This window comes from Procambarus clarkii, chromosome 5 (assembly GCF_040958095.1).
Source record: "Procambarus clarkii isolate CNS0578487 chromosome 5, FALCON_Pclarkii_2.0, whole genome shotgun sequence".
Taxonomy (NCBI): domain Eukaryota; kingdom Metazoa; phylum Arthropoda; class Malacostraca; order Decapoda; family Cambaridae; genus Procambarus; species Procambarus clarkii.
The window spans coordinates 2,473,009-2,485,016 of NC_091154.1; the positions used below are offsets into that span (position 1 = coordinate 2,473,009).

At 40.8% G+C, this 12,008-nt stretch overlaps 1 protein-coding gene across 9 annotated transcripts in view; it reads right to left on the reverse strand.

Annotated features, from left to right (window-relative positions):
- LOC123764389 (uncharacterized) overlaps positions 1–12,008 on the reverse strand; it is a 67,579-nt gene that overhangs the window by 16,234 nt on the left and 39,337 nt on the right. For 7 of the 9 annotated variants that reach the window (XM_045752188.2, XM_045752197.2, XM_045752177.2 and 4 more), the window contains 5 exons: positions 7,570–7,677; positions 5,161–5,289; positions 3,905–3,987; positions 2,483–2,590; positions 759–890 (listed from right to left, as the gene is read on the reverse strand). In XM_045752188.2, the coding sequence (XP_045608144.2) occupies positions 759–890; positions 2,483–2,590; positions 3,905–3,987; positions 5,161–5,289; positions 7,570–7,677 (560 nt within the window). The remainder of the gene's footprint in view (positions 1–758; positions 891–2,482; positions 2,591–3,904; positions 3,988–5,160; positions 5,290–7,569; positions 7,678–12,008) is intronic. The other 2 variants (XM_045752207.2, XM_045752216.2) reach the window with 2 other exon arrangements.

The following is a 12,008-nucleotide window of genomic DNA, read 5'->3' on the forward strand; positions in this document are numbered from 1 at the left end:
CTCCTTAAACGTCGGCATGTTTGAAGGCCAATTATCAGATTAGCAGAAGCAAGGTGGAATTCGCATGATCTGACCTCGGGTCACTTCGGGTCATTAACGCTTAGAGGTGTGAGACTCAGGCCGACCAAACTGGCGCCTCTCAAATCCTTGTCTGTGACTCATGAACTATATACGTTTTTAAATAAAACTAAACCAAACACCTTACAGTGTTATACAATTATATTTCCCACCATGATCAATCATATTTCCCACCATGATCAATTATATTTCCCACCATGATCAATCATATTTCCCACCATGATCAATTATATTTCCCACCATGATCAATCATATTTCCCACCATGATCAATCATATTTCCCATCCTCCTTCAGATTAACCTCTCTATCTACTACTAGTGTTCAATACATTTCACAAAAATCTGAGTATCTTTCAGCCTCACAGAACCAATCAGAAAATCAAACTACCGAATTGGGGCACAAGTACATTAACGGTTGCAGGTTTCACCTAAAATGAGATAATAGACTAGAAGATTTTTGTTTGTCATTGAATCATTAAGGCATCCTGTGAAAATTACATGCTAAAATTTCAAATAATCGACTAAAATTGAAATGTTATGCTGCATTTTTGTCCCCAAAAACAGTTAGGATAGGCAGGAAATTTTAGGGTCAAATGCAAACCGTAAACTGTCACTTTTCCTTCATCCTTTCAGCGCTATAAAAAACTCTAGAAACTACAATTAATGTGAGAAGGAGCTTACTGCTCATATGATCTGAACTCTGTCCCGAGAGAACTGACGGGGATGCTGGTGGGAGGCCTGAATTATTTTGAGTCCTGTCGTAAAATTCTTCAGAAGTCACCGAATTTCTTGATACTCCAGGGGAAGCGTTACCTGAACAGGACATGACATTAATTATGACACCAACCTATAATTACCTCAGCTGCATTCATGGTGTTCTGGAGAGCATGCAAAGATATTTCACTGATAAAATCAACTCAATAAAACATCTGAGTTATTGAGACCAACTCAAAATTTTAAATCTGTATTCCCTGGAATGCAGGCAGAAGAGATATTGTATATAATAATTTACATTTGGGAAATATTAGAAAGACTGGTTCCAAATCTCCACACATATAAGTGTGTGGTAGATTTGGAACCACAATGCCTTCTTGTCTCATGGAACACCATGAGACCAGAAGGCATGCCAGGATGTGCAAAATAGCCCCCACACAAAAGCAGAGGTGCAATAGGTATAATAAGAGCAAACTCAATCAACATCAAAGGCCTGAGACTTTTCAACACTCTCCCTCTACACATACGGGGCATAACTGACCAACCTCTTGCAGTGTTCAAAAGAGAACTCGACAAGCCCCATCAAAGGATACCTGATCAACCAGGCTGTGACTCGTACATCAGGCTGCGAGCAGTCGCAGTGAACAACTTGGTTGACCAGACCAGCAACCAGGAGGCCTGGTCAGAGACCGGACCATGGGATGTTGATCCTAAATAATCATCAACAGGTGCATACTAAGGTTCTCTTGGTAGTTGTCCTTCACATGACACATTGAAATTAAAATTGCGCTAAGTCACATCAGCCCATAGAGTGTGGGAAACAGGATATAAATGGTAACGTCTAACAGCTCTAATCATGTTTTTAATTATTTTTGTAGAGGGACTCAGTATTACAGAAGAGTTAAAGCCTTGGAAAAGCTATTGAGGATATTTAAAACCAAATTCTATGGTTTGTTTTCATTTTGGCTTGACAAGGTTTTTATTCACACAGGTATGGCCCTGCTATCTTTTGAAAATAAGTTTTGAGGCTGGGGACGTGAGAAATAAGCAAGATGTGGTTACATTTTTTGCAGACATGTTTATTTGATAGTTGTCTATTATAGGTCAAAATGAAAATTTTGCCAAGTGAAATTAGCCCATATAGTGTGGGAAATGCATCCTGGAGGCATCGCCAGGTGCAGCAAACCCCTCACTGCAACGAATTGAGGTTGGTCCTATGTAATTCATTGAATCAAAGTTGTACTGTATATCTACCTGGCTAATGATAAGCATTATGTTGATTGTGTCCAATGACAAGTATTGCGTAGGCTGTATCCAATGGCGAGTATTATGCTAACCATGTCGAAAGATGAGTATTATGTTAGCTATGCCCAATGACAAGCATTACATTGCTAGAACACCTGGCAGATGTTCGAAATTCAGCCAACTTTTTAAAAATGTATCACCAGGTTTTGTGCCAATTGACAAGATTCTGGTTTCAATTTATAGATAAATGTTTCGTCTTTAAACTTATGAAATACAATAAATTTAAAGTAGCTGAAGACCTAGCAACTATCACATTCAACCCATCAGTCACTTTCACCCACATCAAAGCAAACTGACCTACTCTAGTAGAACACAAATACATCTTTCAAATGCAAAAAGAACTTGTGAGGTCCTTAAACGAAAAAGAGAGCGTCATCAGTACTGACTTCTGGTGTTTACATCCTGGTGTGAACGCTGTGGAGAATGCTGGGTGCTGGTGGGCAGGTCCGGGGGAAATGTTATGCTGCTTTCATCAGCTATATCCTCTGGCAAGACTAAAGAGAGTAGAAACAAATGTTAGAAATGAGTGTAGTAGCTTGTTACTGAGCCATTATTACTCTCTCTCCTTATAACCACAATGATAAATGTGATTATATGCACAATTACCCCATCATCATTGTACCACCTTAGTAATTACATGGAATATTGAGCTTCAAATATGCTATCTTTAGAGGTGCAGGGAATAAGTAACAATGACATGGCTGAAATATCCCGACTCGCGCACATAAAAATAATTCAGAGACAACATTTGGGCCCATCCTGGACACTTATTCAGCTAATTTATTTGTATATATATATATGTGTGTGTGTATGGGGTTAAGTTATCTTTAGAGGTGATTTAATATTTATGTACAGCACTCAAATGTTGTTTGGTTACCCCCGATACTAGTTGATAATGTACACGTACACTCCAACATGGTTCACCATATTACAAAGAAAGTTGGGCATAGTATTTTCAGCAATAAATACGATCATCGCTACTTTTACCCCCAATTATTATGCTTTTATTAATTCAAACTTAAAATGTTTCAAAGCATAGACACATTAAAGATTATACACAATTACAGAACTATATACTTAAACATAGGTACCGAACATTTATACACAAGTGCCAAATATATAGCAAACATGTACACACGGGTAGTAAATATGTATACAAAAGGTTGCAAACATGTACACACAGGTTCCAAACATATACACATAGGTATCAAACACGCGCACACAAACACACACACAATATTTAAAATTGGGGCCCCAACAGCCCCAGCAAACTAGAGATAAGAGAAAAAGATATAAAACCAAACTACTGTTCCTGCACAAATTCCTATTTTTAGTGCAACTATTAACACTTTCATGTTTCGATGATGCTAAAACACATCGGAACTCCGAGTGTAAACATTCTGAAAAGCGTCGTCCAGTTTTAAGCACTGCTAAGCTGGACCCACGGAGCACGTTAGGTTTATGCTCTGCAACGCGCGGAAAGACCAAAATCTATCAAATACACTTTTGATTTTCGCATCTATTCTCTAGACAATTCATATATAAACCTTTTGACACCAAATTTGTTATAACCCAACAAATAAGTGACAAAACATAATATGATTGTAAACAATTTTTGCATCTCTGAGTGGCCTGGTGAGCCACCCAGGAAGTCCAGAATGTTTACAGCCCAAAACATGTGGAGAGGTTCGACTCAATGTTTGTTTGCCTTTTACAATGAATGGCATTTGGTGATTGTATTAACCCATCCCTAAGAAAACAAAATACAGCAGAACCAATATAGAAAGACCCAATAATGAATTGCTTACCATTTCTTTCGAGCCTTGCCAGAGTGTTGTGCGGGTGACTGTTGTATGAGGATTCTTTGGCATTTTCTTGCGTTGCCTGCGACCTGCCGACAGTGATACATGTCAACCATTATTCTACTCGTCAATGTTTCACACGCGGTCTCAACCCATACCCACCGAAAGTAATGACCAAGAACAAGACTCATCCACACTGCCCAGTGTAAAATTTTACTTATTTTATTTGCTCTCTTGTTTGTATGATGAATGAGATTGCTTGTTGTTTTGAGTGATCAAGAAGTTAATATATCCTAATCTCCTGAACACTGTGGAAGCCCTGTCCTTATCTCCTGAACACTGGAGGCCCTGTACGGACCGCTTTACATGTCGTTCATCATCAAGGTACTCCCCCACTCGGTACCTCTTTTTAAACACTGCCTAGAATTTATGAAGGTTTCTAATGTCAAAAGTTACCATTTTAGTGTTGATTATACCTGAAATATATTGAATCATTACAGCAACCTGTACAGATATTAGGAAATTAATAATCAGTAATATGGTTTGTTCTACTTTTGGCATAAACACGGCACAGAGAAGTGCTGATAACCTGCCAAATATTTATATACAGAGTTATTTTATCATCTCCTGTATGTTTGCCATAATTATAAAGAATTATAAAGGGGTCTGACAGCTGAGTGGACAGCGCTTCGGATTCGTAGTCCTGAGGGTTCCGGATTCGATCCCCGGTGGAGGCGGAAAAAAAAGAGCAGTTTCTTTCACCCTGATACACCTGTTCACCTAGCAGTAAATAGATACCTGGGAGTTAGACAGCTGCTACGGGCTGCTTCCTGGGGGTGTGCAACAAAAAGGAGGCCTGGTCGAGGACCGGGTTGCGGGGACGCTAAGCCCCAAAAATCATCTCAAGATAACCCGAGTAATACTTAGAGAGGCCTTTACCTATGACAAACATCGCTGCGTTCCTCGTGCTTTCTTAAAATGTTAGGGTGCTAACACTGCTTAAGAGTGTTTTGCAGCAGTTAGCTATACTTCACTAGTTATGTCTATACGGTAGTTGCAATGAGTATGTATGTATGGTAGTTGCAATGAGTCAAGTTGATTTCTCTTTAAAAGAATTTATGAAACCAACAAGAGAAGATGTTTGAAATTATAATTATCTGACAAACATATAGAAAGACTCTCCCATTTGATTGATTATTTTAAAGTAAAGATTAATTTGACACTATAATTGACACACAACTACAGAGGGATAAAATACAAACCTCAACGGGTCATTCTGCGACTGAAAATCTCTAATGAATCTCTCCATCGAGTCGGTGTGTGACGGCAGCTTAGGCGAGGAGTGGACGGAGGACTGCAGCAAGGAGGAGCCAGTTGGAGCCGCTAATGACCTGCATAATAATAATAATGACAATCATAAACAATTCTTCAAAGTGCCGAGTATCAAGATGCCAGTGTTTGACAGCACTCCATATTTGACCACCTTGTGTAACACCAGGCCATGATAACTAATGCTGACGGAGGGAGGAAAGGAAAGGAAAGGAAAGGGAAGGGAAGGAAAGGAGGGAAGGGAGATAGGAAGGGAGATAGGGAGATAGGGAAGGAAGGGAAGGAAGGGAAGGAAGGGAAGGAAGGGAAGGAAGGAAGGGAGGGGAGAAAGGGAGATAGGGAGATAGGAAGAGAGATAGGGAAGGAAGAGAGGGAAACAGATGATAGTATTACCCCATGTTTATCAACAAGCTCTTAAGAGACTCGGCTAGTCCAGCAATGACACCAACTTTTATAGGAGGAAGCATTAAACTAGCTTATATAAAAGTAGGCACTATCTATTATATATTAAAGTTAAACAAAAAATTGAGTTAAGTATTAGAGCAATAATTGTAATTACAGCATAAGTTTTGGGTTTCTAAAATACGGTAATAATCTTTAATATCATAAAACATCAAACTACCGAGAACGGCTGAACTTCCGTATAGTTGTTATAAATGGCTCACATCGCCTCATAAACCCTTTAAGGGGGTAAAAAGATTTACCCCTGAAAAGAAATGTTGAGTAAATTATTGAATAGTGAAGGAATGCATCATATAATTATCCTTGTATAAAAACAGGATACTACTGTATCACTGCAGGATTACATAATGGATAATACAACATGGACCAAGCTAATAAAATAAATGCAAGACACAAAATTTCACAATGTACTCAAGCATTACTTAAAGGATTTATCCATGTTTCAAAATACTGTACTACATGGCATGCCAACAAGTAAAACTATCACTAACCTAGGCCTAAATAAACCATCCTGGGCCTTGCATATTTTATCATAGGCCCCATTTAGTACATACATGTGCTATGCTAGGCCTAGGAAATGTTGCTTTTGGTTATGAAATCAATCTCAGCCCCTCAACAAAATTAATGGTGCAAAACATGGATTTTTCTTACGGGCAATGCGCCCTATTCTGTACTTTCATTCGTAGTAACTATAGGTACTATTGTTTTTTGGATGACATTATATATGGCATAAATATACATCTGGTCCAGTTAATAAACAGTTTTACATTTGACTTACTTATTACAAATAAACCAGTTTATGAATGACAATACTGTATGGAAGTGGAGCGTGTAGTCAGGGATGGTATGGCCATATGGAATGAACGGATAATACAGAACAGTGTGTACTCGTGTGAATTTGATAGTTGGAGGAGCAGGATAAGAAAGCCAAGTTTATGGAGCGATAAAGTGCATGTGTTCGAACGAGGGAACTGAGTATAGCAGTGCAGGAGAACTGGTTGCAAAACAGTCTTCAATAGTAAGTATGATAGAGTACCAGCAAGATGAAAAGTACAAATGCACCAAGTACTAACATCTATGAATTGAGAGCCAGGAAATAAACATTGCTCAATGTATGCACAGTTAGATAAGGAATTCACAAGAGTCATTCAATGCCAAGCCTCACCAAGCGCCCATCACACTCAGCACGGGTGGGACACGAACAAGGGGACACAGGTGGAAACTTAGTACTGTACCCAGATGAGCCACAGAGACGTTAGAAAGAATTGTTTCGGTGTCAGGGTAGTTAACAAATGGAATGCACTAGGCAGCGATGTGGTGGAGGCTGACTCCATACACAGTTTCAAATGTGGATATGACAGAGCCCAGTAGGCTCAGGAACCTGTACACCAGTTGATTGACAGTTGAGAGGCAGGACCAAAGAGACAAAGCTCAACCCCGCAAGCACAATTAGGTGAGTACTGATGCCGATGAATGGCAAGTGTGTGGGGTTAAGGCTGCTCTGAATGATGTTGTAGTGTCTAGAAAGCAGCGGGAATTGCTGTAGGTCACTTGGGATACCTTTAGCTCAGTGTCATAATCCTATTCTTTCTGCTCCGTGTGTATGTCTCCAAGTCACCAGCCAAAAACGGGTTACACATTAAGCATCACAATACAGTATAGCTACATGCTAAAATATAAGTAGTATTTATTTACTGCATTTGAAACAATCTTCATTTATGGAAGAGCACAGTTCGGCAGTGTCAAGTCTCGCACGGATCGGCAGTGTCGAGCCTCTCATGCACCACACATTCAACCACGGCTAAGCAAAATAACTAAATGTTCTACACTGCAGCAACACTTCATTATTAAGGGTCATTATAAGAACATGCAAGTTTCACCTGCCGAGATGTGACGTCAGACCGGCCCACCCACCGACGCCAGCCGTCACCTTTGTGCTAAACGGATGGGTGTTGATGCGATTAGGACTGGGCTTGTGCAGCGGGGGCCTGAAAACCATTAACCGTACCCATTTACCCTTTAGGACCAATCCAGCTGGGCAATAATTAAATTAAACCTATTTATACCTACCACACAGCTAGCCAACAAGGGTACAATGATGACAAGAATGATCTCGGCACCATACTCGAAGGTTGCTTCCCCCAACCCTCCCTGTGTGTGTACAACCAGTAAATGGGGGTTGGTATGATATACAAATGGGACTAGGCATGATAAATAAAGGGGGCTAGGTAAGTTCTACTAATGGGGCAATTTAAAGTCAACTAATGGGACTAGGTAAGATTACCTGAGGGGGCTAGGTAAGATCAGCTAAAGGGTGGTTAAGTAAGATCAACTAAGGGGGCTAGATAGTACAATACAAGGGGGGGGGGGGGGGAATACATGGCTCCAGCACATTCATTAAGGTCCCCCCCTCCCGATCCTATCAACGACAGAGATAGAAGATGAGACGACAATCTCAAGCAGTAATCTTGAACGTCACCCCCCCCCCCCATCACCCCCCTAACAAGAGATGGAGGAAGATCCACTACCGCACTTGTGTGCAAGTCACACCCAACTTATAAGGATATTTTGTCGGAAAACTATTTAGGATGGACACTCGAGCCACACATCTGAAAAGAAGGGAAAGTGATTGCTCGATAATTGTCCAGGATAGACCCAAATGTTGTCACTTTCTTTCCACGTGTGGGTGTAGGGGGGAAGGGTTAGGTGTCGAATTTTCAGCCATGGTATTGTGACACTGCAATTTTATCATATACAATAGTATATATTTTTTGAAAGACATTTTCAAATGGTTTTGTAGGGGATAACATGATTTTGTGAATACAAATGCTGTATTTGGTTCGTAATTACCGAAGTGTAATTGCAGGATGCGAGGTACGCTCATGGTGTCCCGTCTTCACAGAACTCTTTGTTGTATAACGCTTTGAAACTACTGACTGTTTTGGCCTCCACCACCTTCTCACTTGTTCCAACCGTCTACTGCTCTGTTTGCAAAAGAAAACTTTCTAATGTTTTTTCAGCACCTTCGTGTCCTTATGTTCGTGATGTTGCTGGTTTCAGGAATTTCTCTGTTAAATTGTTAGATTCCTGTTAGTATTTTGTAAGTGATCATATCATCTATTTTTCATCTATCTTCTAGTATCGGCATGTTTAACGCCTCGAGTCTCTCCTCGTAACTCTTGTTTTCAGTTCCGGAAGACATTTTGTTGGGTGCCGTTGCACCTTTTCCAGTTTAATTATGTGCTTCTTCAGTTTGGGTGGTGCCCAGTTGTATGGGCATCACACAACTACTGCATATTCCAATTTTGGTATGACAAAAGTCATGAATTTTTTTTTTTAGTATTTCACCATCCATATACAGTAATTAAAAGCAAGTCTGAAGTTGAAAAACAACGCATACGCTCCTCTCACACTGTTCTTTGTGTTCCTCTGGCAACAGCTTACTATCCAAAACCACCCCAAGGTCTTGTTATTTATTACTGTTCTGTAATTCCTTTCTACATAATTTTTAAGTTATGCATGGTCTATTTTCTCCATTTTCACATTCCATAACATGGCATTTATTTGCATTGAATTCCATTTGCCACTTGACGCTCCAAGCACTTACTTTATCTAGATTGATTTGAAGTGCATCACAATCATCTGCATTCCCTATCTTCTCCAGTATCTTAGCATCATCCATAAAAATGTTCGTATAGTTCTGTATACCTTCTGATAGATCATTTATGTAGATGATAAACATTACTGGTGCAAGAATTGAACCCTGTGGTACTCCACTAGTAACACTCCTCCAGTCAGCTACATTGTCTCTGATTACTGTCCTCATCTGTCTGTCAGTTAGAACATTTTTCATCCATGTCAGAAGTCTCCCTGTCACTCCACCAGCATGTTCCAGTTTCCAGAAAAGCCTCTTGTGGGGGGACTCTGTCAAAAGCCTTTTTTAGGTCCAGATAGACACAGTCAACCCAACCATCTCTTTCCTGTAGTATCTCTGTGGCTCTATCATAAAAACTAAGTAGATTTGTTTCACAGGATCTTCCTGTTCGAAAACCATACTGTCTGTCTGTTATTATGTCATTACTCTCTAGCTGTTCAACCCATTTGGCTTTAACTATTGTTTCTAGTGTTTTGACTACCACGCTTGTTAATGACACGGGTCTATAATTTAGAGCTTCCTCTCGACTACCATTTTTATCGACTGGTATTGTACTACTTTGCCTTTTTCTATATATCTGCTAAGATTCCTGTGCACAAGGATGTCTGGAATATTAATTAGAGTGGAATGCTCACCGAAGTTGCACATTCTCGCAGCACCCAAGGTGAAACTCCATTGGGTCCAACTGCTTTATTTCTTCCAAGCCCCTCGAGTAATTTTGCCACTTCGTCTTGAGATACCTCTATGTACTCTATGGTGTGCTCTGGGATTGGTATTGGATCCGGTTCTAAGAAAACCTCATTTTGTACATACACACTTTGGAACTGTTCATTTAGCATTTCACACATTTCCTTTTCATTCTCAGTAGTCCTGTTTCCCCATTTGCAATCTTCCCAATCTCTGGATTTTATCCTTTACATGCAGCTTGCTTTTAATGAATTTCTTGAAAAGACCTAGATTTGCTTTACATTTGTCTGCTATACATTTCTCAAAGTTGCTTTCTGCCTCTCTCCTCACTGTTGTTTAATTGTTTCTTGCTTGCTTGTAGTGCTCGTATGTTTGTGGGTTCGGCCTCTTCCTATATTAAACTCAGTTTCTTGTCTTTTTCTCTCTGACCCTCTCACAATTTCTGTTGAACCAATCCAATTTTCTGGTCCTGCATTTCTATTTTGGTATGAATGTTTGTGTGCCTTCATCGTATATTTTGCAAAATTTGGCATACTTCCCTGCCTAGCAACAAGTCTGTCCAATTACACTCATTAAAAATATTCTAAGTTCCCCATAGAGTCTTCTCTCGAAATCGAGTTTATCAACTGTTTCGATGTCCCCAGTCTCTTCTAGATTATATCACAAAGCATATTTAATTTCCAACAGGACATGATCACTCTTTCCCAAAGGAGGAAGGTACTGAATGTCAAATATATCTTCTTTCCTGGTGACTATTAGATCCAGTATTAATAGAACATTCCCTTCCCTCTTTCTTGTGGCCTTCTTGAGGTTATCTTGAGATGATTTCGGGGCTTTAGTGTCCCCGCGGCCTGGTCCTCGACCAGGCCTCCACCCCCAGGAAGCAGCCCGTGACAGCTGACTAACACCCAGGTACCTATTTTACTGCTAGGTAACAGGGGCATAGGGTGAAAGAAACTCTGCCCATTGTTTCTCGCCGGCGCCCGGGATCGAACCCGGGACCACAGGATCACTAGTCCAGTGTGCTGTCCGCTCGGCTTCCCACTTAATGAATATTAGATCCAGTATTAATATTAATTATTATAAGTATTAATATTAATATTAATACTCGACATGAATGTCTCCAGAATGAGGTTTACAAATCTGCCTGTCCAAATGTCCTCAGTTCTTGCATCGTAGGCCTCCAAGTCTATTGATTTCAAGTTGAAGTTCCCCAGTACCAACAATTGTGACGGTACACAGCAATATACAGACTTAGCCTGTCCAAATACACATGCTAAGTCAAATACACATATATACTGTTACAGGTGATCAGTCACACCATTCATGGCCTCACTCTGACCAATCAGATCACCCATGGCCTCACTCTGACCAATCAGATCACCCATGGCCTCTACTGACCAGTCAGATCACCCATGGCCCTATACTGACCAATCAGATCACTCATGGCCTCTACTGACCAGTCAGATCACCCATGGCCCTCTACTAACCAGTCAGATCACCCATGGCCCTCTACTAACCAGTCAGATCACCCATGGCCCTCTACTAACCAGTCAGATCACCCATGGCCCTCTACTAACCAGTCAGATCACCCATGGCCCTCTACTAACCAGTCAGATCACCCATGGGCCTCTACTGACCAATCAGATCACCCATGGCCTCTACTGACCAGTCAGATCACCCATGGGCCTCTACTGACCAATCAGATCACCCATGGCCTCTACTGACCAGTCAGATCACCCATGGGCCTCTACTGACCAGTCAGATCACCCATGGCCTCTACTGACCAGTCAGATCACTCATGGCCTCTACTGACCAGTCAGATCACCCATGGCCTCTACTGACCAGTCAGATCACCCATGGCCTCTACTGACCAGTCAGATCACCCATGGCCTCTACTGACCACTCAGATCACCCATGGGCCTCTACTGACCAGTCAGATCACCCATGGCCTCTACTGACCAGTCAGATCACCCA